We start from the raw sequence: 27,197 nt of genomic DNA, 5'->3' as shown, positions 1-27,197 counted from the left end.
CTTTTTGAATTTGTCCTCCAGGCATCATGATTAAATGTTCCAGCACAGACAACCAAAACACCTAATTTAGTCTTGTTTTCCTCTTGTTGTTGTTTTTTTTGTTTCTGTGTCAGTGTCCTCATTATCTGTACTGTTTGCCACCTGACACCCACAGGAGGAAAATGTGTCTGCCAAAAATAATCCTCAAGAGCATGTTGCCTCACAGAGTATGTTGCTTTCAAATTTCTTTTTTCTTAAAATTTACTTATGATAGCTTTTTTAGATAGGACAGTTCATTTCAAGCTGAGTATGAGATGGTGAATGGACTACACTTACATTATACTATAGTGCTCTACTACCACAGCAGATGAAGTACTTTACTCCCACAAACACACTGCTGCAATGCAAGGTGCTGGAGAAATTTTGGGGGTCAGAGTCTTCGAAATGTGGACAGAACTAGCCAAACATTGAACAGCAAACAAACCTGCTTTACCTCGAGAGCAACAATCACCTGTTTTGAAAACCCAATAAGATGGGGAAAGCCCAGAGAAAGCTCTTTGTGGCAACAAAAGGTGGGAATAATGGGATATGGCGATATTGAAAGACACTAACACTATATGCTACCAGTCTATCATTGTCTGAAGTCTCAGGAGATGTGTTGGCATTCTTTCATGAGTTTTCCGCTTTACAGTTAAAGCTGCCTTTTTTGCTGCAAGACGTTCGACTGGAGGTCACTTTAACAACACTAAAACAACATCATCACAAATTCTCAACCCTAAAATCCTCCTCCGCATTTGAAAGGCTGTATACTGATCAAACACAACTCTGAAACAACTGACAGGTAAAGTAAATGAACTTAATCAATTAACTGATTAATTTGGTCTGCAGTGTTTAGGTGGATGTGATTGCCAGAACCCAATGTGTCCCCGCAGAGAACTGCATTGTTAAAATATGATCAATTTCGTTCACATCACCTATCAGTGGTGTTAATGTCGTGGCTGATCGGCGTGTACTCCAATAAATTCAGACTAAAATATTAATGACATGAAGTAACATCGTGGATACCTCCTGGTGTCACAAAGTAATCAACAGAAGTCACCTCGGACAGCTGCCCCATCCCTGGTGGTCTCAGGTTCAGCACCTTGGACAGCAGTCGTGACACACTCATCATAAACGATGCACCTGAGCTGAGTCGGGGATGCAGTGTGTTACACCCTGCAGGCTGACGTATTGACTGTCTGACACCTTTATCGTAGCTGAATGTTGTCTTTGTTAGGTGATGTTTTAAATTCGCGATAGTCTTGTTGTCCAAAAGCCTTGAGACAGATAAATTCAAATTAGCCTGCTGCCCCTTGGAAAGGAAAATGAATAAGTGACTCATTGTCAGTGTTTCAATTCCATTGTGGTATTTTAAACCAACCCTGTTTTGTTGTGCGTAAGAAATAATAATTAACTCACTGAAATTAATTTTATTCTATTGCAACAGCAGCTGCCGTGCACTGAATGTGAATAAGTGACACCTGTACCTTAATGTCCTCATTGATTACATGCATATTTTAGCCTCCTGCGAGTAAGTTGGCTGCATTTCATCTCAGAAAGGTTGTTTGGTTGAGCTGATCAGTCGTCCCTTCCCTCTGGTAACAAGTCATCATTTCACTGCCAGTTTTTCAGATGAAATTCAGCATTTTTACTTTTCCATCTCCTTTTTCTTTTTGTGCAGTGACCAGCAATCCAGCATCATAACCAGGCAGTGTGTGTGTGTGTGTGTGTAAAAGTCAACTGTCAGTGGTATGGAGGAATGAAAAGGAGAAGATAACCTTCACACAGGTTGCATAACACTTTATGCAACTGGTTCTGAATATCCTATTAATTTGTGAAGCTCCCGTAATGTTTTTGCTTTCAGAAGACTCTTAGAAGTTTCAAGGAGAATCATTCAGTGGAGCAGTGTAAATACTCAAATAACACATGACTTGACTGCATAGCCCGAGTTGGTCCCGTCTTTTGCCTGAGCGCTGTTCAGCCTGCCTCACACGCATGAAACTGGATCATCTCGGTCTTCTCTGAATGGCTGCTGTATGTACAAATCATTGTATGTACCAAGTCGTGACAGAGCCGTTCACTTGTTGCACAAGGACGCAAGGTCATTTACCTCTTCATCTGTGATGATATCTAAACATTCCCAAACTCCATGTTCAAACAGTGCAACAAGGCATTTTGATGTGTTTTCAGATCATGCAGCTAACCCACCAGATGTTGATAGCAGAAGGCAGGTTTTTGTTTTGAAAGTGATGGGCGTAGTGTTGACCACAGTTTGGACGATTCCTCAGTGAGGTTACACGGCTTGCACATGAATGCAGCCTGCCTTTGTCTGTATTTGGCAGTGTGGGTAATGTGCATAGGTCAGTGTTGAGTGGCCTGCACATGACAGGGGCGTCTAAGAAAAAAGCTTAAGTACCTCCTCTGTCTCTGCTGTCACCACATTTGGAGGAGGTGCTGCTGCTTGCACCCTGAGGAGTAGTTGTGTATCATGAGAGAGTCGAGGTCAAGATAAAAGTTTTGTACAAGTCATTATTTATGTTCAATTCTGTAATGTGAACATAAAAAGAATTGAAAGATTGTGGTCTGTACTATGTGCAAAAAAAAAAAAAAGAGCAAGAAATCATGGGTTTGATTTGACCAGGATTAATTTTCCTGTCGTATCAGAAGACGTGCCTGTTAAAGGAATAGTTTGACATCTTGCCCAGAGTTAGATGAGAAGTTAGATACCACTGTCATGACTGTACGCTAAATATGAAGCTACACCCAGCAGTCGCTCTTTGTAGCTCACCTTTGGACAGTGTCAGACAAGCTGTTTCCCTGTGAGGCGACCAATACGTATGCATCAGTCTGCTCATCTAACTCATGGCACCAAATCCAATAATATATCTCCCAAAATACAGACATATTGGAATACTCCTGCCGTGGGCACTGAGGAGGCACTGGATTTGCCTCCACTGGGCTGCACTGTGGATGTCCAGCAACCCTCAATGGTTAATGTGTGTCCACTGCAGAGAAAGAATTTACATGTAGGCTTTAAACTACGTTTAGCTTCTTATCTTTTCAGAGGAATTTAAGCTATAGTATAACCATATCAAAACCTTATTCATTCCTCTAGAAAGAGAAAAAATAGTAAACTTGCATTTTAAACTTGCATTTTCACAGATTGTTAAGGTGAAAGTTGAACTACATGTGGCTGTCTGATTGGTCTCTTGGACCTCAGGCAGTCATTTTTGGTTTCACTGTATATACAGACTGTATACTGACCGTAATCCAGATGAAGGCTGTTGGAGCCAGAGCACGTTGTTGTTGTTGTTGTTGTTGTTTTTAACATTGCACTGGTGGACCTTGGTTTAATTTATTTTACATTCTTACATAAAGTGTTCGAATCTCCTTTGTCGCACAGCAGTCGATAATGGGACTCCACAGGTTACCACTAGCCTCCACTTGCTGTACACCTTTTAGTCCTGAAGAAAATCATTTGTGAGTGGCGGTATGCGAGCTGCTGTTCGTGTCTTACAGCAGGACACGGTCTTCAGAATTGACTGCAGCTGTCACGTTGGGTTTCCCTGTTTAGAAAATTGTAGACCCAATTAAACAAGCCTGGTGCTTGTGCGCACACCCATACTCAAGTCACTCAGGCTTGTCTTTCCTCTTTCTCACACATGCACACACTGTTGAACGATGTGCTCTCTGCTTTCTCTTGTGGCGTGCTTGACCGTCCCCTCTGTGGGGTGTTGCCCAGATTACACTTTCACAGTGTCTAAAATGTTTTATGTGTACAGCATGTCTCTAAGGTGTTAAAGTTAAATAATGTGAAATACCTGCAAATAGGTGCAGGCTCAGTGAAATGGCATTTTAACGTTTGTTCTTCAGGTTCAGGGTCAACCATATGTGACATGAAGCACTTAAGAAATCCACAGAGGATTTTGTTGTTTGCTCATGGATTGTTAACTTGGCTAACCTTTTAATTGCCTTTTTATTGATGAACTTGATGCCTTTCAGTTTATCAGTTTAATCTCTGCCCGACAGTTTCAGACTGAATCTTTAAGTCCAGGGGCACTGATCCTTCGCTCTGATCCCTCGCTCTGATCTCTTTCTGGAGGACAAGCATGTGAAATTTCCCTGCAGGGATCAGTGAAGTATCACATAATTTCACTCAGTCTTTTTGAGATTTGGCAGTCTCTGAGCCCCCTTTGCATCTGTATAAAACAGCACTGGTTATGGGTCTGAGGAAAATGAATTTGTTGAAATGAAATGAATTTGTTCCCTATTTTTTTTTTTTTTATTTAACCAACAATGTAATAATACTTAGTTTAACTTACATTACTAGATCCTAATTCAGGGAGGTCTTGTGTGGACCTGAACAAGAGACAAATTATTATCATCTTTTTATGTGTCTGTTGTGGTTCAACAAAGGATAAAGGATAGCAGTTTGTGACCTCAACTGTTCCAGATGGAGCTCTTGGTCGGGAGGAGGGAGCCATAACTGGCCTCAGGTTATTTAGAAAAGAGCTGCCTGCCCCCACGCGATCAGGAGCACACAGTCAGTTCATGCCGAGAGAATGTACTAGCCTGGCCCTCAAGCTGTTTACATTTAATGCTCCCCATTAACAATTGGCTTAACCATAGAAGGAAATGTGCTGCCATTAACCCCTATGAAATGACTCTGATTATGCGGCAAAGACAAAAGAAAAAAAGAGGAGAAATAACCCAGAGCGAGTCATTTGTGGTGCAGAGGTTTCTCGAGGACCACCAGAGCCTTCAGTGTTGGTGGCCTCCCCATCCACTTTTCAAGCTTGTTGTCATTGCTACGATGTAAATAAGCTTGATGGAACTTTACAGGGACGTGGGAAGCTGTTTGCCCGTTGCTCTAGTGGATCTGATGTGATCAACCGATGAAGTGAACAAGCGCAGAGCATAGCACGCTTATTACAGCCGAGGCACAGGATCACCTGACAACCACAGCTTGAAGGGAATTATCTTAGTCAAACTGCTATTGATTAAGGGGTTGATTATTTTCTTGATTGGTCATTTCATGTCTGATTACAATTTCCGTCTTTTCAGTACTGAGTTTGAAATTATTACAATTATATATTATTATTATTATTATTATTACGATTTACTTGGTTATCTGATCGTTTCCAACAAGATTGGCATTAATTTTCTTTTAATTTCTATTAAGATTATTCTCAAATCATCATCATAATACACACCACCGACCCATTCGTGGGGTAATCATGGCTATTATGACACTGGACTTGTATTACCGCTTAACTGGCTCATGTGACGGTAGTTTGGGTCGGTCTACACTATCTGCAGGCTTGTTAATTTATAAAGAAGTGTCTCCGCAATATCTGCAGAGATGCTCATAGTATGATTGAGCCTTGAAGCTAATTGTTGTCAATGTCAAGGGTCTGACAAAAGTTTAGTGTAAAAAACGTAGCATCTAAAATTTATGAATAAGTCTGCATAAAAATGACTCTCCTGTTTGAATATTTGTATGAGCTCTTACATCCATTTTAGAAAGGAAAATGCTGAACTGATGCTGTAATAGTGTTTTTAGTTTTTTACAAAACACACAGGAGCCTCCAAAGACGTTACATGTGTTATCATTTTAGCGATTTGACCCCTTGAAGTTGAGCTTTGTCACCTGCTCCTACCTCTAGCAGCGAGAAAACATATGTGCTGATGTTCTTACTGCATTGCAGTCTTAACGTAAATCTGTGCACTGTGCTTTTTTTTTTGTACTGCAGCAAATGCTTCATTTCAGTTTGAACTTGTACTCCATATCTTGTTACAAAACTTGTGTGTACCTTTGACTGTCACCCAGCAAGCACCAAAGCAGTCATGCAAAGGCTGAAAGAGCAAAGATTAGAAGGGTAATGTAATTTTCCATGCAAACATCCACCAGGCTGTCAGTGACAGTGTCTCTTCTTCAACATTTCTGCTTAAATAACACTTGCCTGATCAAACTGCATCCAGCAATTTCAGGCATTGCTAAAATGTAGTGATGTAAAACACTTAATGTCCTTGGTAATTCTACCTAATAACAGTTTTGGCATCACTGTGTCAGATTTGATGGCAGTGGTGGTTGAAATAGTGTGGTGGTCTAACATGGAAAGTGAAATGGATATTCTGTCAAAGGCTTTCTGGATGTGTGGCAAAGGGGAAAAGCTGTGAAACAAAAGCAGGTTTGGCAGAGTCGTCGGCTGCCCTGTTGTGTGGGGATAGAGTGTTAATAGTCCACTTTAACGTTGGGAGCATTGCTCACATCTCTCTCTGGATACTGTGGTCTTTTTATAGTCTCAGTGCTGTCAGCAGGCCGCCTGGAATGGTCTGATTTGATTTCTTTGAAGTGCACACTGTGATTTCTTATTGTGGCTATCTGAGATGTCTTCAGCTTTCCCGGAGTGCACTGGAGGCCTCCCTCCATTCTGCGTTGTCATTTTGAGTCCTTCATGCTTTTTTTTTTGTTTTTGTCTTCTTGCTCTCATAAACTCTCTTTCCTCTCTCTCTCTCTCTCTCTCTCTCTCTCTCTCTCTCTCTCTCTCTCTTGGTCCCTCCCCTCCTTTGTTTTTAGCTTTTCTGAGGAAACCACAGGGAGGTGTTGCCAGATTGTACCCACCATTGAAAAAGAGTAATCATGGCTCCTGACACTAATCTGTTTCTGTGTGTCTTCTGTCTTGTTTCTTTTGCAGGTGAAGGACTGTGCAGGCAGACTGTCTCACACTAAGCTATGGAATGCTCCTTGCGCTCATCATCACTAGTCTCCAATCTTTGGACTGAGCTCCAGACGCTTAGTTAGCAGCTGTGCTTCTCCCCTCGAACTCTTTATAACCAGGGGACGAAAAAAAAGGAGCAGGCTTACCAAGTTCTCCGCTGAAGACGCACACAGCACTTCTTTTTTGTTGTTATTATTATTATTATTCTCATTAGAATATTTAAGCTAGTTTTTTTTTTTTTTTTTTTTTTCAGTTTTTTTGTTTGGTGAAATCCTATCAAGATGGAGGATATGGGATCGTACCTGTGGATGGTGGTTATTGGCTTCATCATTGCCTTCATACTGGCCTTTTCAGTGGGTGCCAATGATGTGGCCAATTCCTTCGGCACAGCAGTGGGATCCGGTGTGGTCACATTGAGGCAGGCTTGTATCCTCGCATCTATCTTTGAGACACTAGGCTCAATGCTGCTGGGGGCCAAAGTGGGCGAGACGATTCGGAAGGGCATCATAGACGTCAGCCTGTACAACAATACGGTGCCGATTCTCATGGCAGGGGAGGTCAGCGCCATGGTCGGTAAGTGGGGCTAAGCTGTTTTGACAATTTGATGCTTAAATCTGCATTTCTTTGTGTGTTATTACACTGAGTGTCATTGAGTTTTGAACTGAACAAATAATTGATTATTCAAAATTATTTCAGCTTAAATTTCTGTTGATCCGCTAGTCAGCTAATCATTTCAGCTCTGACATGTTTCTATATATAAATTCATGTAGTTCACTTACTCAGCTCAGCCTTTCCCTCTGCTGTTCAGTTTATTTTTCGCACATCCCTGGCCAGAGGACAAACACAAGAGCATGTCAGACTATTCTAACATTCACACATTAAGATCAGTAACATTACAGATAGTGTGTACTGAATCTACAAACAGTCCTGAAGGAGTTGTGAGTCCATGCTGCCTTCCTGTCCGCCGGAGGCACATATGTACTCAAGGAGGTAGCATCCTCTTCATTACATGTTTGCAGTTTGAGACCAACTAACCTGTCTGTGGCTCTGGCGGTTTTTCTTAAATCTGAACTGCTAAATTACGCAACTCTAACAGAGTTGTTTTTGTACTCGAGTTAGTGAAAGTTCATAGTTGCTCATTTAAAAAACATCTGTGCGTGTTTTACGAGCCACTCGCCATTTACAGTGAGGCACATTCAGGAATTGTTGAGCATCAACAGTGGCTTTGCGCAACGACGTTAAATTACCTCAGTAAATGAATGGCGCAGAGCAGAAAACAATGGGGCTCCCGTTGAGACAATGTCGTTTTAATGAAAGAGTGACTGCTGGGAAATGGTGATAAATAAGACGTTATTATGCACAGGGGATTCCCGTGTCGCTGGAAATTCAGGTGTGGCAGCCCACAACAAGTGAATGTTAGGGAAACACTGAACGGTTTTCTGAATGTCAAACAGGAAATGTCTTTCCCTGGCATGTTGTTTCTACAGAGTCAGAGGAAAATTAAACGTCTCACTTTGATCAGATAAAAACAGGAAAATATTTTGACTCTGTGCAGCAGGAGTTCACAGACACCTTGGTGATACAGAACATCGGCCTCAATGTCCAAGTTAGGGCTTAAAACACGCCTCCAAGCCTGACAACAAGATGCTGAATTCTTATCGTTCAGTTAGTTGTGGGTTTTGAAAGCTACACTGTGGTGATGGCGGATAATGTGTCTGAAATTCAGTACAAACCTGGAGCGATCATGTTGAAATTCGAGCAGCACTCAGATGCTTACTGTCACATGCTGTCATAATCGAGTTTGAGTATGTTTTTTTAAAGGCTTCAGTCCAGTGAATAAACCACAAAAAACTTACTTAATCTCACTGCTTTAGCACAAAAATGATGCAGCCAGTCTAGATGGTATAGATGTCTGTACTTTGTTCCAGAGCTACATTTCTGATGGAAAATTAAATACGAAAAATGTCTGAGATTTGTGTTTGTTGTTCACAGGCTCAGCAGTGTGGCAGCTAATCGCCTCCTTCCTCAAACTGCCAGTCTCTGGGACTCACTGCATTGTTGGCGCCACCATCGGCTTCTCCTTGGTAGCCATTGGCACCAAGGGCGTACAGTGGATGCAGCTTGTCAAGATTGGTAATGGCTTTTGCCTCAATGAGACCTGTTGTGCTTACTGCATATGCCCATGCCTGAAAGCGTGTATCTATGGTGTTCACGTACAGGTGCCATTTTCCTTTTCAAAATGGACAGAATATGAATTAAACATCACCCTGCTGAGATATTTCCAGTACAGGGACAGTGTAGTTTTTAGCAGTGATCATCAGTTTATGATCTCAGCAAGGACAACATTAGCTTTTTTTCTCATATATGTGTAAACCACAGCTTGATTTAGTTGATTGACTGATTGATTTAAAAGTTCATGCATGGTACTTAAGGGTTGAAAGTTATTATGGGACAGTGGTGGAAAATAACTGAATGCATTTACTCAAGTGCTCTACTATAATATACAAGTCTATACTTGTATATGAAAGGAAATCTTATCTTATCTTATTGTAGTTTTTAGTCCATTTATTTATTTGATAGCACTAGTTACTAGTTAACACCATAAACAAACAAATTATCCCGTAATATTGTAGGTTAAGATAAACCTTTATTGACCCCTGGTTTGGGGGGGGGGGGGGGGGGTTATACAGAAGTACTAGCTGCATCTTTACCAGCTTCAGCATATTAACTCAACAGTTCAAATCCAGTCATTTAACATGTGTTATTCTGAACCCATTCTGTACTTTTCATTACTTCCTCCACCACTGTTCTGGGGGGTGTAGGAAATCTCTAATGAACAACAGAAGGTGAGCTGGGAGCAAAAGGACGGTTTTAAGACTCAGCTGTAACTATCTGGTGATAAAGTATCTGTGGGTGATTTTAGCCAGTTGTTAGTTGTAATGACGTGCTGTCTTCTTTCCGCAGTGGCATCGTGGTTCATCTCCCCCTTGCTCTCTGGACTCATGTCAGGTCTTCTCTTCATGCTTATCAGACACTTCATTCTCAGCAAGGTGGGCTCACAATGCTTACAAACCGGTTGCTTTTTGTATTTCTGGTTCAGTAACATTTCACCCTTTGACAGGACAGCAAGAGAGAGAGAGAGGGAGAAAATCAGAGCACTGGAATTCTGGCCATGAAAAAAAGCTGTTTTATGACTTCCCATGTTGTGGATTGTTGCCAGTGCTTTCTGTGTATAATTTTAATCGTTTTATAATGTTTGCAGTTTGAGCGTCATGTCACAGTCACACTGTCAGCATGTAGACCGAGCCTTTGCTCCAGGAGTTTTAAACCCCAGAATTTAGACACTGACGTGTACACACAAACCTGTCCAAAGAACTTCAGCACAGATAAAATCCATTTGATTTGGCAACACCCGCAGATCTGTTATGTAACTGGCAATCTCTGGCAGACCAGGAAGAGAAAAGTGTTGTGGATCATCCTCAGGTCATGACAGCCGAATTATGTATGAATGAATCATAGGGCGATTTCTCATTTGGACTGGAGTTATTGCATAGCTGGGTCAAATTCAGAATGAGTTCACTTCATCTCTGCAGGCTGCTGGCATCAATTAAATTGGAATACGTTTTCCAATATGTACAGTTGAGACGACGATTTGGTTTGTAGATGTGAGACTTTTACCTTTCCAGCCCAGGTCTTACTGCATATCAAACTCCTCATAAACCATATATTGTGCAAGACTAAATTGTCGGATGTGTAGTTTTTGCTTATCATCTGTTTTCACCATTTCCACACCTTTGACCTGAGCTGAACATCTGGCCTCAGTCAGAAGTTGTTTTCTGTCGATGTCAGCATATGACATACTCTATGCTTAAGCATTTTCACCTCATCAAACAACAAACACTGCAGAAACTCCTATTAACACTCAATACTCACACATCATTTTTATTATTTGCTCTGACACAAAGTGAATATAGTGACAGCTCTGACTTTGTATCTGTTGGGCATTTTTTTCTTTAAAGCCAGATTCTTTCCTTGCTCATTAGTGACATATAGCTGATATATAGTAGCTGCTTGTTGTCTTCCTCACAAACTGACTATGTTGACTATTGGTCAGTGTAGGAAGTTAAAGAGGGGAGAAGCAAGAGCAAGTTTAATAAATTCACTGTAGTAAGAAAAGTAGCACAAGTAGGACTGGGCAGTATTTGCAGTTGACATCAATATCACAATATTAATTCAATTGTTTAGCAGTGCTGGTTATTCATTCAAGTTCAGATTTGCTTGGAATCATTCATTTGCATTATTTTGGAAAACAATAAAACACAGTATAATCAGATCAGATCACCATGAAATTAAACTATAACTTGACAAACACGCGCATGTTTTTGCTCTTTTATTATCGGATCAGAAACTTCACTAGAAATCCCCATTTGTGTTTTCTGCATAGGATGACTCTGTCCCTAATGGCCTGCGAGCGCTGCCCCTCTTCTATGCCTCCACGATTGGGATCAACACGTTCTCTATCCTATACACTGGAGCACCATGTAAGTGCTGGGCAGTCATTTGTTCTAACTGGGACATTGTGTCTGTTTATTTGATCTCGCACCAGTGTATGATCAAATTATCTAGTCAGTCTTAATGGGCGATGGTACCATTGTCATTTGTGTGCTCAAAATTCCTTCTAAAGGTGTGAGTATAATTAAACTGTGTGTGTGTGTGTGTGTGTGTGTGTGTGTGTGTGTGTGTGTTCATGTGTTCATGAATTGCAGTGCTTGGGTTAGAGATGCTGCCAGTGTGGGCCATCTTTCTCATCACTTTAGCTGAATCACTGGTTTGTGCAGCCCTGGTTTGGATAATCGTCTGTCCCTGGATGAGGAGGAAAATAGCAAGTAGGTATCCGTGTGTGTGTGTGTGTGTGTGTGCTGTGAGGACAAAAATGTGTTTACGTGGTCACACTGTGGAGATTGGCCGTTGTGGATATAAAGCATCCCATAGTGGGTTATGGTTAGGGTAAATCTCCAAGAAATGAATGGAAGGGGATGCATTGTCCTGTCCTCTGAAGTGTGATGGAAACTGTGTGTGTGTAAGTGTGTGTGTGTGTGTGTATCTGTGTCCAGTCTTTCTCACGCCATCTGAAAGCCCAGCGCTCTGACCTGGCCACAACACAACAGCACTGCGGCCTCTGCTTGCACACTTTGTGCTTTGACACCAAACAAGGCATTTCAGCTCATGTGCTTTCTCAGTGGCCTCTGCCAGAGCCACTAAAGCCACGCAAAAACATCCCTGTGAATTGTGCAGTGCTGCTGCAGTTGCTTTACTTTTTTTTTTTTTTACTCTACTTTTTTGAGTATTGCTGCTTGGCCAGATGCATTAAGATCATAGGATCATAGCCTACAGTGTAGAAAGCTTTCAGATTAAGATTAGGAATTGTTTCCCTGATGGGAAAATCAGCCTGCAGCAAAGCAGTCAAGGCTATGAAACGCATGACATATTAAATAAAACATTGGAAAGAGCTATATCTGAGAGAGCAGTGGACATAACCGAGGCAGCCAGTCTGTTGAATTCAACTTTCCAGATTGATAGACCTAATAGATGTTTTGTACAGATATGAAAATAAAAATGAATTCTAACAGGATAAAGAATAAAGACACGCTGTTATTGAAGTAGTAATATCTGCACTGACCGCTTAAAATAAAACAATTATTTACATTAAACTTTCCTTTGACCCTGCACATGAGTGAGGCCAACTTGACCCGCTGCTTAAAACATGTCAGCACCTCCGAATGCCTGGGAGGATTAAAGGTGATGTTATCGGCCCTAATCTGGTTATTACTGCATCTGTCGAAATGAAACAGGTGATGGCTGAGTTTATGTTTGCACTGAGGGGGGTTTGAGGAGTACGGAGGTGTCACGTCTGTCAGCACTGGGATTAGTTTGGATCAGCTGATGGGCTTTTCTTGAGTTTGTGGAATGCTGCTTAGTCTTGTTTTCTGACCTGAAACCATTTTTTTTCTGATTAATTATTGTCGACATAAATGCAGAGTAACAATACAGTTTGAACAAAAACACGCGTGAATTTTCTTTCAGGTCGTATAAAAAAGGAGCAGGCTCTGTCCCGGATCTCTGATGAGAGCTTGGACAAGATACCTGAAGAGGAGGAGGAGAGCCCCGTCTTTAAGGAGCTACCAGGGGCCAAGGGCACAGACGAGGCCGTGTTGCCGCTCACAGGAGGCAGCAGCGAGCGGAATGCCCGCGACTCCAGTGGCGAGCTCACCAACCTGGCTAACGGAGGCACTGTCCTGCCAAATGGCAGGGTGTACGGTAAAACTGGAACTTCAGGATGTTTTGATTCAAGATTTGCCAGTAGATCACTGGATCTGTTCTTGACTGGAATCTGCGTTACTTGTGTAATCTTTGCGAACAAACTCTAGTTCTGTTGCTGCATTTGTATGGCTTTTGAGAGGTAAAAAATATCTAAGGCTTAACTATAATATTATATTGTACTGGATGATGGTGTGTTTCTGGTGTCTAGCAACTATGCAAGCGCCATGTAAACATACAAGACAAAATAAGACTACATTTTTTGCACTGAATAACTGAATAAGTTATTGTTCACCCATCAACAGATAAACAAGCTTCATTCTCAATTTTTAGCCCAAAATAGTACGTTCAATCCTTGTTTTTCGGCCTCATTTTCCAAAAGACTGTATGCTTTAAAACAAACTGAATTTTCCAACAAAAAATGTAATTAGGTGAGTGGATTCCTCTTGGGCTTCGAGTATCCACTTCAGAAATCCAGTATTACGGCTTCTCCTTTTCAGTTGCTGTATATTTAAGGGACAAAACCATAAATGTGCTGCTATTGAACTCTACTGCAGCAGTGTAGATCATCATCATCAACGTCATGCATTCACACCCATTTCCTCATTGTCTCTCCTTTAGGCAGGACCCACTCGATGACCAACGGCTGCCTCAAATCACCGGTCTCTAATGGCAGCTTCAGCTTCGATGGCCACATGCGCAGCGATGGCCAGGTGTATCACACCGTGCACAAGGACTCGGGTCTCTATAAAGACCTGCTTCACAAAATTCACCTGGGCCGCATGGATGACAACGACCGCTCGGGTGCCAATTCTGGCCCAGCTGACAACAATTACCGCCTGCTGCGCCGCAACAACAGCTACACCTGCTACACTGCTGCTATATGCGGCATGCCCGTCCAGCCGGTGACGCGCACAGAGTCACGTGAGGACAGCGAGAAGTTGGTGGGAGAGGGAGGTGGCAGGAGCAACAGCGTGTCCTACTCCAAGAAGAGGGTACGCTACGACAGCTACTCATCATACTGTAACGCAGTGGCAGAGGCTGAAATTGAGGCAGAGGAGGGTGGGGTGGAGATGAAGCTGGCCACAGAGCTGGAGGGGGTGGAGGAAGAAGGGGCTCCAGCCCCAGTGCCTCTGGATGACCTGGCCGAGGAGGACCACGAGGAGAAGGATAAGCCTGAGGTGTTCCTGCTTTTCCACTTCCTGCAGATCCTCACCGCCTGCTTCGGCTCTTTCGCCCATGGAGGAAACGATGTCAGGTGCTGCTGCTTAGGAGCCACACAACATGCCACATGGCCAATGCACCTGTCACATTACATTTCCCCAGTACTTGATGATATATTTTGTTATTCTTGAAACTTTTCGCCTTCAGCTTTACTGTGCTGCTTTGACGTCCTTTTGATCTTGATGTTCAGTCAAGCATAAACACTATAGTCTATTTTCTCACCTTTGCAGTAATGCCATTGGACCCCTGGTGGCGCTGTGGATGATCTATGAACAGGGCGGTGTCATGCAGGACGCTGCCACTCCCGTCTGGCTGCTGTTCTACGGTGGCATAGGCATCTGCGCGGGCCTGTGGGTGTGGGGCCGCCGTGTCATCCAGACCATGGGGAAAGACCTGACTCCCATCACCCCCTCGAGGTGAGAAAGCCACCACACGGGAGAGCAGGCACAAGGGTGTTTGTGTGTCTGTGTCTTTATGTATGGAAAAGGGTGAAAGAGAAACATTTGGACAAGAGAGAGAGAGAGAGAGAGAGACAAGACAGTTTGTGGCAGAGGTGAACTTTCCAGCATGCTTGGTTTCACTTGCACCAAACAGCACATACAAGTCCATGGGATGCAACAGCTTAGGTAAGTGTTTATGGGCACGCAGCTGTATGAATGCACACGCACGCTTACACACACACACACACACACACACACAGTGTCTTTATCACGACCGTTACTGAGCAAACAGTTTAACTCAAAGGAAACTCCATAAACCTAAGGCAGCATAATAACAGTTAGAGCTCTGTTACCTCAAGTGCTCTCTCTTCACAGGTTCAGTAAACTTGTCTGACTAACTAATCAAGAGTGTTTGTTTCGAGCATGTATTAACCACTCTCTACTCTCCAAACAGAGCTGCTGCTGTAGGCAAAAAACACATTTTTTTCTGCACAGACACTCTGCAAGTACAGTGTTGCATTTTCTGTGTTGCTTCCTCTTGTGCAGGCCTGTATGTGAATGATCTTTATCGAGGGCAGATTGATTTCATGTGATTTCATTGCTTTGCTAAAAGGATTTGTATATTTGAGTACATTTTGCTATAAGAGATTAAATACAACACTAAAGTGATAGGATATTTTCACTATAACTGCTTTTTGCTGGTTGATATAAAAGAATGAATACTTTATTGTCATCGTATGTCAGTACGACAAAATTCAATGTGCCTCATTTGAACAGTGCAAACATAACTGCTGCATATGCACATTTGAACATATGCCGTTCAAGAAATAATTGCAAGAAATTATATAGTATTTATTCTTCTGATATAATGATAATACAGTAGAATAATAATTCATATTTGCCCTGTCAAAGGGCAATGAACTTTTAATTCTTAATCTTAAATGAAAAATAGAATATGCTAAATAAATCAAACATGATTAAAATAAAATCACACAACCAAAACACTAAATAAATTGGACTTACACATACAAGTATACTGCTAATCCAGTTTTTGCCACTTCTTGTTGGGTCTTGTCCATATACTGATAAGCTGATAAGACATGTATGATAAGGTAAAGATACATACATTGAGTCAGAGGCTTACTGACAGTAATCACACAGTCCAGCTTTCCCCAAATAAATTCCTTGCTGCTTTGGATCATGTTCATAGGAAATGAAATTGATACCCTCGCTGTTTTTCCTCTGCTCTCTGACCTGTTACATAATAATGATGAATAAATAAGTAGTCTTTTGGACCACAGCACATAAAGCCCGGGGGCCTCCTTCGTCCCACGGCCTGAGCAGCAGACATCACACATCTCTAACCACTAAATGCTGCTCCTCTGTCCTTTCATCAGTCCTTTCTCTCTTCTGTCTCACTGTCCTCCATCTTCCTATGCATGATGTGAACAGTGTGTGTTTATTTGTGTCTCTGTGTGTTTGCGTGTATGCGCACGTGCATACCTCAAGGATGTTTTGGTGTATCGTGTCAGCTTAAAGAAGCCAGGCTCCATGCCTGCAGGTCATTCTGCAGTGACTGTACTGTATGTGTGCAGGCATGCATACATATTAAGGTCTAATTGTTCCAGCAATTTGTGTGTGTGTGTGTGCGTGTGTTGCCTGGCAGGAACATCACACAGGGTTTGAGGAAGTTGTTTGGCATTTTGGATGAAGAGAAGTAGGACAGGAGGGGTGAGGGAGGGGCAAAGCCACAGTGGGAATTCTGGCCTCTCTTCTCAAACCACAGAGGGGGACGCCAGCCTGACTCCTTCCCTCTTTACTTTTCTTTTTCCCCACTGTGCTCCTTTTCTTTATATTCTTTCCTTAGCCTTTCCTTTTAAATCTCTGTTTTTGAAGTCAGTCCTCTTCTTCTTCCTTTTCTTCAGTCCTTCCCAATTTTGTCTTCTCAGTGCATTTTTTTTTTATTGGTGTCTCACATATAAATCTTTCTCGCTCTTCCCTAAAGTCCCGTGATTGTTCTCATGCTCGCGCCATCTCATTATTTCTCCCCCTCTCTTTTCATTTATCCTCTTTTTTGGCCCCCCTCTCTCTATGAGCCTTCTTCCTTTCTGCCTTTCATTCTTTCTTATTCTCCTTCTCTCCATCACCAGCTTAGTCTTTTGCTGGGACTCCAAGACAGATTTGCTCTGGTTCAAAGGCTCTCTTTCCTCCAGTGTCTGTTTCCATGCATCAGTTTGACAAAGAGGTTTGTTTGGGGCAAGGTCAGGAAAGTGTGTGTGTGTGGGGGGGGGTTCAGATGCAGTTTTGTGTCTATAGTCTGTGGCTGAGCATGTGTTAGAGCAGGAACAGTGAACATATGGGCAGTGTGGTTATCACAACAGTGAGCAACAGGTGTTAATGATAAAATGAATGATAGCTGAATTTCATTTTATCTCGTTTCAGGGTTCAACTATTGCGCTTGTTGGCTCACAGTCACACTGCCTTGACTTACTGGGAAAACTGAATAGATTTCATTAGTAACATCTGTATTAATAGCAATGCAGAAATTAGACATGAGTCCAGTAATGAGGGATTACTTCCTTGGCAACATCCATGTGGTCTTCTGGGGAATTTTGTTGCAGTTTGCGAGATAGCACTCAGTGGAAAGATGTCAGGAAAATAGTACAGAGAGACATGGAACAGGTCCCTCACCCGACTTGAACTGGGAAAGTTGCAGTTGCATCTTAATTTTGTCTGTCCCTTGCTCCTGTTTTTATTACTTAATTCCAATCTGTAGTTTTCCATCCCAAGCAATCGGCCAATAGATTTCTCTTCCAGTGAGCCAACTTGTCTGATGTCAGTGTGAATAATGTTTTGGAAATGGGACATGGCTTAAGATGAAGTGTCTCCTGGTCAGCATGCACAGCTACACAATGCCCGGTCTGTGTACCACATGCAACTATATTCTTTATGAATTGTGTGTCTGTGTGTTTGTGTGCGTGTGCATGTGTGTATGTTGTGTGGATGCTGAAACATGGTACCATCAGCAGCACGTTTCAGGCAATACAATGAAGAATGTCTTTTTGCTCTCCCTTCCCTCCTCCACAGTGGATTCACTATTGAACTGGCTTCTGCACTCACAGTCGTGTTGGCTTCAAATATCGGAATCCCTGTCAGTACCACACACTGCAAGGTATGACTGAGTGGCCCCTCCAGCTGGCCTCTCAACTCCCCCGCAGGCATTTCCAGGGGACAGGGAGCTCATACTGCCTCTCAGGGCCCTGGTCTCAGAACACATCCCAAGTTCAAAGCAGGCTTGCAATCAGATCCACTTTTTTATGACAGCATTTTTGCCAGGCAGTTATGATTTAAAAAAAAAAAAGCAAAGTAATTGGTGAGATCTGGGGACACGACAACGTTGCTACAACAAAATCAGACTGGACGAGAAGCAGCAGCAGGCATGCATCATCAGGCATGTTGTTAAACAAGTAAGAGAGTCATTTCCACTGAGAATGGGAGGATTTTTGGAAATATTATGTTTGTCCTCTACTTCCCTATTTTTTCAGTTTCCTCCCTACATGGTCTCTGAACACCTACTGACCAGCTGCCAAAATACAGTACAGCAGTGGGCTTTAGAGCAACACTGACTGATTTGGGGAGTTTTTATTATTTTTTGTTTTTCAGGCAGCATACATCTTGTCCTGCCATACAGCTGGCAGTTGTTGGGTTTGTGTTACAGCCTGTTGGAAGGCTCTGCAAGCCACTGTTCAGGGCTGAAAATGGCAACATGATTTAATTAGAATTAGTGCCCTAAAATTGCGAGAGAAATGCATTTGTTTGAAGAACTCTCAACTTCGCAGTGCGATGACATTATTTGTCCAGATCTTAGCAATTAGCTTGGTGAGTACAAAGGCATTGCTATTAGGAAATGAAAATAATCATCTGACAATCACCAGTAAACTTTTCAAAAGACAGTCAAACAGTTGTGTCCAGTGTCCAGCCCACTACAGATGGCCCTGGGCAGCAGTGTGCAGCCCCTCTCCCCTGTTCTTTTCAGAAACGTCGGATCCAGGCAGGCAGAAGAAGACGACTCGGGGCTCTTCTGCCCCTTCCCATCAACATGGTGTCTCATTCTCTGTTTCATTCATACCAACTCTTTTCCATTTTGCCCTTTCAGCACTGGCATGGTTTGGTGTGTGGGTCCTCCACCCTCCTGTGCTTGGCTGCAAGCAGACTCCCCCCCACCCCACACCCCAACCACCAGCCTCCTTCCACCAGCTGCCACCCCCACCTGTCAAACTTGTTTTCCACTTTTTTACCTCCCTCTCCATCTTTCTCTGTGTCTCTCCACTCATCTGTCTTCACAGCGGATTTTGCATTGAAGTAATGAGTGCGCTAACAGTGCTTGTTGCATCAAATGTGGGCATCCCAATAAGCTCCACCCACTGCAAGGTATTGGAGTCAGTGTTAGTGAAGCCGTAATAGAGAGCCCTCTCAGAGCTCCACTTCATCGCTTCACTTGTAGCTGGCAATCGCCAAAGCCAATCACAACTCCTGAAGTTGCTGTTTTGACCTCTCCTGCAGTTTCCCTCCAAGTCTGCATTTACAGGGACCCTTTGTACAAAAGACTGGGTGAAATTTGATACGAACTTATTAGATATAGAGTAGTATATGACAAGTGTAAAGCTACTGAGCTGTACTTTTTTTGTTTTTTTTAAAGCGCAGAGACTTGAAGATCCTGAGTTGTAGTTGATATTTTCAGTTGAGTTTTGATCCACTTGTTCACATTTTCAGTTGTATCAGCATCACATCTTTCTGTAGCCAGATTCATTTTTGATGGGCCAGACACCTTTGCAGTTCTACACAGTGCTATATGCCAGACTTTTTATTGGCTCTGTTCTTCTGCCTGATAACCAATGGAGAAGGAAGAAGGAAGAAAATGTGCAGCTCTTAACCCTCACAAAACAGCAAACTGCTGTTGTTACACTTGTTATCGGATAGAGCAAACAGGATACAACACCATTAATTTGTTAGCTAGCTGTTTCCCCCTGTTTACAGTCAGTAAGCTAAGCTTACTGGCTACTGGCTGTAGGCTTATATTTAATAGACAAACATGAGAGGGGTATTTATCTAACTCTCTGCAAGAAAGCAAATAAGCATATTTCCTGAAATGTTTTGCCTTCAAGTTAGTAGCCTGTTTGTAAGTGTAACTAGTGCATCTTATTGACTCCTTAAATAACACACAAGTCAAAACAAGTGGTAAGATTTTACTGACAACATATCAACAGCACAAGACTTGATTTAGATAAAGATTTCAAAAATGTCTGCTGAAGGGAAACTGCACAAGGCTCAAAACTGGTATTTAATTGCTGGTGATCAGTTTGTCTAAACATCAACATCGCCGTCCATACCTGACTTTAATTTCTCACCTCCAAATACCCTTGTCTCTTCCCTAAAACCTCGGATAATCAGCTGCTATGCCAAAATGCTAAATCTACTGATGGTTAGAGGTATATAACTGTGGTGGTGATTTGACTGATTGAGCAGCTGTGTGTGGGGAATCCACAGATGTTGTTGGACAGAATGAGCATTTCAAAGATATTAATGAGCTTGTTTCAATTGAATTTGATTTAAGGCTTTCTCAGTTCAAGGGTTGTTAAAAGTGACATTGAACTTTTCAGAAAGCAGCCAAAAACATCTGTGAATATCACGCAGAAAGCTGCGAGAGAGAATGTGAGCAGTGATGGGCATCCATTTGGTTTTGTTTCACTTCAGAGCAACCGATTTCTTTATGCGTTTGGCTGCTTTACTGATGTGTAGATCAAACTGAATTGATGCCCAGCGCTGGTGTGTGGATCACTGTGGTGTGATTATGTACAATGACTCGTTGTTTCAAAAGCTCTATGGGCAGTCAGCAGCACAAACACTGAGGTCACAAGGAGTTCAGGCTTTGCTTCTGCATGCTTGAAATACTACAATTGGCTGTAAACACACAGCTTGACCACAAAGCTTAGATATTGTCATCACACAGCCTCTTTAGAGGCTGCTGTTAGGATAATGCTAATTATGCAAAGGAGAGAAAATCTGAGTCATTTTAAAATCCAACCTTTGACTAACGTCTCCTTCCCTGACGATAATTTTGGGGAGTAACTTTGGGTAAGACTGACCCGTCGACTAAGAACTCGACTGGTCTCTGTCAACCTGACCTTCCACATTTAGTGGGGAGTGTGACAGAAGCGGTCTCATGTTTCTCTGGCCGTATAAGAGCAGGCACAGCATGACTCCCGCCCACCTGCAGGGTGACAAACAGAGCTGAAACCAGTCACTGCACCCAGCGCTCCTTCACACCGATGTGTCTGAAATGTTTTCTGATTTGATGACTCGGATAAAGGTGAGAGACGTTCACTGGTGGAGGTCTGACGTGAGCAGAATTAATTACATGATCTGAGAAAAGTCTTTTTTATAAGATTTAAATAAAAATCAAGAAGAAAACATTTGGACAGAGCAGAACTGCTGATTTCAGACTTTCACACCTAAAACGTAAATTCAAGTAGTGGTAACTTTTGCAGTCGTCTTTCTCTGACTAACGCAGACATTTTGGACCAAGCAGGTCTGGAAGAGCTGAAGGTTGTGTACAGGATTTTCTGTTTGGATGATCAATGCTATGTGTAATTTTGTGTCTGAATGTCAGCAGAATTCAAGTACATTTACTCACTACTTTGGTTAAATACAGTTTTTAGGTACTCAAAATTTAGTTGAATATCTCCATTTTTCTTCTACTCTATAGTCTATAGTAATCTATATCTTTCAGAGGTAAATATTTTGTGTTGAATTGGATTTATGTGAGAGGATATGCATTTTTTTGCACTTTTTGCAGACAGGAGTCCAAAAAAAAAGTCTGTGAAATTGTTGTACAGTATATAAAATCCTCTGAAGAAGAGTACTATGAGTAGTATCAGTACTCTAACTTTTGATCCTTTGAGGCACAATTGCCAATGATACTTGTACTAAAGTAGAATTTTGAATTAAGTATTTTTAAGAAAAGGGTCAGAGTACTTCCTCCACCACTGACCCTTACTTTAAGTGCCCCAAACACACTTCATCCCTTCTATCAGTCCCCATTTGCAATGCCATTCATCAGCAGCCGAGTTCATTAGAGCTAGATGGACAGCTAATGTCTAGATGTACAGTATGCATAAGAAGAACACAAGCTGAACACAACAGCTGCTATTGAAAAACCTCCATCACAACCTGCAGCTCTTCACATTGTCTTGGATTTTGCTTCTTTAAAGCTTTTGGTTCTGTGCCGCTGATTGTTTTTTTTTTCCTCCCCTCCTGACTGTGGCCTCCAGGTGGGCTCGGTCGTGGCCGTGGGCTGGATCCGCTCCCAGAAAGCTGTGGACTGGCGCCTCTTCAGGAACATCTTCCTAGCCTGGTTTGTCACAGTGCCTGTGGCCGGCCTGTTCAGCGCTGCCATCATGGCCCTGTTCTTCTACGGCATCCTGCCCTTCGTCTGAGGGCATGTGGCCGGGAGGGAGAGCAGAGGAAGAAAAGAGAAAGATAGCGAGAGAGAGAGAGAGAACAGAGAGAGAGGACAGAGAGAGAGAGAGGGGGAGAAACTTGGGTAAAAATCAGAGCTCGAGTGTCGGGATTGCAGATAAAGGAGAAGGAAATGAACAGGGAGACAAGGGCAAGGGTGACTTGGACTTGGTTGTACTGTGGATGTGAGGAGGGTTGGTTCATATGTTGCCTGGCTCTGTAGTCCAGAGATCTTTTTGACTCATTTGAGTGTCTGATCGGTCTTTATTTATTCCCAATTTGGGCGCACAAGAAAGTACGTAACTTGACGCGTTCACTGTACCATTTAATCTGCTGTACATATGACAATAATAGAGAGAATCCCAGTAACTCATAACAAAATGTAGGGTTACTGGAAAATGGTGGCAGTTGTTCTCTGTCTCTTCATTTGAAAAAATGAGTTAAAAAAAAACATACATGACAAAAAATACTAACAGTTTATCCTGCACACTTAAACTGACAGACATGCCTGCAGTAAAGCTATATCATTCTGCCTACAATCCCAGGTAGCATAGTTGGTCAAGTGCTTATTATTATTGTTCCAAAATGGTGGGAAAAAAAAAACTGTACATAATGTTATGTTGGACTGAGTGTGATTTGTTGTATTGCGGCTTGCTTTAAAGTTTAAAAAAAAACAAAACAAAAGAAGACAAGATGTGCGTGCGGTCAACCAACCCATCCATCATCTCACTTTTAACATGCCAGCCAGGTTCAACTAGGGCCAAACGTACAGGACGCCTCGGTGAGGGGTGGTGGGACAGTCACTCAGCTTTTATATTTTCCACATTATACCATAGCAACCTGATTTGCTAAAGAGTTGATTTTTGTCAAGAGCTCCTGTATGTTTTTAGAGATGGATCTCATATTTTTAATGATGTATTATACTGTAATTTGTACTGTAAATACTGTCCTTAAATAGTCTGTGGGTGGGATCAAGGTACGTTTTTAACGTTGGCGAGTGGGGCGATGTCATATTATAGAGTATTTCGTCCCAGAGTACGAACACATGCACACACACACACACACATTTCACAGGCTGCTGTTTTGAGGAGGTTGACAGACATGTATTGATTGGAAAACAGTGTTTAAATTCAAAGTAATGACTCAAACCTGTAGACAGTCCATTCCTTCTGATTTTAAAGCATCAATGAATTCAGCAGTATTGGCAGAAAGCTCCTCAGTTGAACATTCTTGAGAAAACATTTTGGGTGGGTTTCAGATTGCCAATGTCTGAGGAGGTCGATTTTTCAGAGTGCATTTAAAGTAGAATGAGGTTTAGGTGCATCAGAAGCCAAAACAATAAAAGTGAGTCTAAAACATACTGATACTGTCCCACATATCATCATCTGTATGCCTTTGTTTTCATACGTAAAGCTCAGTTCCTGGAGTCATTTTCTCATACAGAAGTGCTCCCTGCCAATGATCGACCTCTACACTGTCCATGTTTGGGTCACTTTAGACCTCCCACCCTTTCAACTATTTCTGTAGCCCTGAGCCTCTGTCTCATACCCCTCATGTGACAAATCTGAGGTTTGGTTCTCAAGATGTCGCCAAAAGTCGAAAGCCTTGTCGCATCAGACGGCGTTTAAAAGTGTCATATCAAGCACTAACTGCTGTGTTATAACCCAGCCAGTTGTGCAGAAGTGGAAGGAAAGGGGATTCAACCCTAGCCACACGTGTAGCTCCTCAAAATGGGCTGGTTGTTGTTTGATGCATAAATGCATTTAGCCTATTGCTCACCCGTGTTTCAGTCTAAGTGCTAAAGGTTAGGGAGATATCATAGGGTCAAGTTCAGGCCTGAGTCAAAGCCCAGAAGGGGCTCTGAGGCCGCTCATCTCACACATGATATATCAGAGGAATAGAAACATCAGATGACCTAAGTCGGATCATTATGTTTGAATGGGATGTTTTTTTTTGGGGGGGGGGGGGGGGGGGGGGGTACTGATCATCACCAGCTTTTTAACAGGGTCACCTGACCTGTAGATGAACAAAGTCTAAAGTTTTGTTTTTTGTTTTTTTTTTTTTATTTGAACAAACTCAATGCCAGGTGTTGCAAGTTCTTTTTGTTCTTGTGGTGTTTCCTGATTTCTTTCTTCTTTTTTTTTTTTCTCATGAACAAATCTATGCTTAAGTAGCCACTTGCCTTGTAACTTTGTGTTTTATTTTGTGCAGATACAGTAAAGATTATTAAGTACTGTGGTGTTTACATAGTAACCATATTGTAGAGTATCTAAAAAAAAAACTGTTGCCTAAAGATGCCAATGAAAGATGAACTATTAACCATGAATTTTTAAGTGCAAGTAAAAAAAAAAAAAAAACAAAACAACAAAAAAACCAAAAAAATAATAATAACCTGAAGTGTCTAGAGAGAGAAAGAGAGCGAGAGCAAGCGATGACTCTGTTTTGTTTGTTTGTTTGTTTTTGGGGTTTTTTTTCTTGTCGTAGTAGTCGTGCTAATCATGATCCCTGTCACTTTACACTACTACTACAGTGCGTTAACACTACATGTATGAGTGCAATTCAGTAATGAAGAGAATGACTAGAGTAATTTCATCAAGACTATATATTTTTCTACCATATCTGAGTTTTAACCTGGGCAAGTTTCCAGACACTTTGGAGGACACACTGTGGGGGTTGATGGGAAAATTGAAAAACAGGGACTAGCTGTTATAAAACCACAGTGATCCTGAGAAATGGACTTGTTACAGGGTGTCTCACGTCGCTGGTGCCATGTGCCACACTTCCTCCAAGGCCCAGTGTGTTCTTCTAACATGTAGATTGATGTGTCGGTTGCCAATAGATCAGATTTTTAAATTACCATTTTTATTTTTGGATTTTAGATGAAAACACTTTGTAATTTTGTTTCCCTACTGCTTCGATCATGAGCTGTGAGAGCAGGACGGCATCTTGCTAAAACCTGAACGGCTCCTCACTGAACGTGAAATCTCGAAGCGAAATCTCTGTAGTTAGGAAACTGAAATCTTAACATGGTAACTGATGATAACTGGACTATGAGGACGTTGGTTTCCTTGTTTTGGCAGGTAACCACTCTTGAAGCTCATACCTTTTTACTCTTTCACAGGCTGTGTGTTATTCAGGGGGGCTGCACAGAGTTGGTGTGTTCAGATTTGTACTCTGCTGGAGTAAAGTGGGCAGCAGGAAGTCAATTTTAAAAAGAAATCTCACAGTGGACAAGATGTCTGGCCTTGTGTCCCAAAACTTTAAAGATCTGCAGCTTGTAGAAGATTTCTCCCCATTGCCTCAAATGAGAACTGCAAGATGACACGAATAAAAAAGTGTCAGTTACTCAGCAGTATCGATCTTAAGTTTGCAAACGTGAGCCCCTCCGAGCTGCTCGCCGTTACCAGACCAATTAAGGCTGCAGCATTAAAACCACAGAGCAACGGAGCGTTTTACCGCTTTTGACTACATTTGTTATTTGTAAAAGGATGATTCATTATATTCCTCTTTCAAGATGCGACATCTCTCACTAACATGATGGGAAATGTTACCAAACGTCACAAAACTTTCCCAATAAAGTACATCTCTTCATATTGTAAATGACGTAAGCTGCTACTTTACTAGACGGGAACATTTGAACACCGTGACAATTATTGAAAATTTTTTTAAAAATGTAAGCATGTGTCAACTACAGCTACTGTAAGTGCTAACTATAAGTGCACAGTTAAAATGAGTGCGTTAACCATAACAGCGGCTACTAAGCAAATAATTATTCATGTTTAAAATAATAATTTGAAAAATATGTTACCTGCTAGAAAAGCACTAGAAAGCTGTTTCATTTAAAGCCAACTTTTGTTGCTTTTGTGTTTGGTTTATTAACTATGAAATGAATCCACTTTCCTCATTATGGATGAGGAAGTCTATTTGCGAGCACACTTCAGACATCTGCTGTGTGCTGGACCATCATGCTCTGCAGCTGCCCCCCTCTCTTTGTAACTCACACTGTCATTTCTTTTTTGTTTTTCCCCTTGCATTCTCAGTCCTGATAGGCCAAAAGGGGTGCACTGCTTAAGATGGGGAGGGAAAGTGAAAACCATCCTCTGGTGGCAGACATTAAATATATCTGATAGCAGAGGCTCAAATGACAAATTATATTGAGAACTAATGCTGCATGGCAGATATTAAAGTAGCTTCGTTAGCTAATTATTAAAGCCCCTGAAAACTTGGTTTGAAATCTTGCTTATTTCTGTTTAATAATAAATACTGATGATTAAAAAGCAACAATTAAAGTTTGAAGAAAACAAATGATTCATAGGAATAATTGACTAACACTCAGCAAATCTACTTTTTAAGAGCTGTGTGGGTGTGGTTCAATGAGACATAAGCTAAGCTACAGTCAGACGACACTGATTAATAAAATGGGCTTTCAGGACCTTTAAATACATCTGAACTCAACTAAAACAATTCTAATGACAGTGCAGGTAGTAGATGGCGGAGTCCGACACTTTCCCTTCCCATAGAGAGGGACAGCATTTTAGACCAGCCTGTTTCAGCCAATCACTTTAAATCAACGATTGATGTAATTGTCATTGAGGGAGTTACTGTACTGTACTGCATTATTACTGTTTTTTTTTAACCTTTCTGTAGAGAGAAAAACTAGAGAAACAGAACGTGCCATTTCTTTCTCCCTGAATGTGCAATACAAGCCGTTTCTCTTGAAGGTGCCGCTACAGTAGCTCCACCTGCCCTGGTGTAATAGCGCCCTCTACTGTTTGTATGGAACTAGCACCACCTCACAGAGGTGGAGGGTCATCGGTTCAGACCTTCATCTGGATGTGGCGTGCTGTCTCTAGTTTTCTGGTCTGTTTTGTAATAGAATGTGCTCCTTGGCTGGCCTGCAGGCTTAACAGTTCTGTGTCGTCTTTCCACTGTTTACTGCTATTTAATTGTCCAGTCC

The 27,197-nt window shown here is 41.9% G+C and overlaps 1 protein-coding gene and 1 long non-coding RNA gene across 6 annotated transcripts in view; one reads left to right on the top strand and one right to left on the bottom strand.

The window, feature by feature from the left end:
• slc20a2 (solute carrier family 20 member 2) overlaps positions 1–22,871 on the top strand; it is a 39,888-nt gene extending 17,017 nt beyond the window's left edge. For 4 of the 5 annotated variants that reach the window (XM_046388037.1, XM_046388038.1, XM_046388040.1 and 1 more), the window contains 10 exons: positions 6,717–7,313; positions 8,733–8,873; positions 9,705–9,790; positions 11,185–11,281; positions 11,507–11,626; positions 12,825–13,058; positions 13,680–14,316; positions 14,513–14,698; positions 17,810–17,894; positions 22,054–22,871. In XM_046388037.1, coding sequence (XP_046243993.1) covers positions 7,022–7,313; positions 8,733–8,873; positions 9,705–9,790; positions 11,185–11,281; positions 11,507–11,626; positions 12,825–13,058; positions 13,680–14,316; positions 14,513–14,698; positions 17,810–17,894; positions 22,054–22,218 — 2,043 coding nt within the window. In that variant the 5' untranslated portion in view covers positions 6,717–7,021 and the 3' untranslated portion in view covers positions 22,219–22,871. Of the gene's footprint in view, positions 1–6,716; positions 7,314–8,732; positions 8,874–9,704; positions 9,791–11,184; positions 11,282–11,506; positions 11,627–12,824; positions 13,059–13,679; positions 14,317–14,512; positions 14,699–17,809; positions 17,895–19,068; positions 19,154–22,053 lie in introns of all 5 variants that reach the window. The other variant, XM_046388039.1, reaches the window with a different exon arrangement.
• LOC124058603 lies at positions 8,302–26,738 on the bottom strand. Its single transcript, XR_006843271.1, has 3 exons — positions 25,564–26,738; positions 8,362–8,365; positions 8,302–8,312 (listed from the first exon to the last, which is right to left on the bottom strand). It is a non-coding gene; the product is annotated as an uncharacterized LOC124058603 (long non-coding RNA).
• Positions 26,739–27,197: the final 459 nt, after the last annotated feature.

This window comes from Scatophagus argus, chromosome 4, assembly GCF_020382885.2.
Source record: "Scatophagus argus isolate fScaArg1 chromosome 4, fScaArg1.pri, whole genome shotgun sequence".
NCBI lineage: Eukaryota > Metazoa > Chordata > Actinopteri > Scatophagidae > Scatophagus > Scatophagus argus.
The sequence above is the reverse complement of the archived record's forward strand: the minus strand, read 5'-3'. Positions and strand labels throughout refer to the sequence as shown.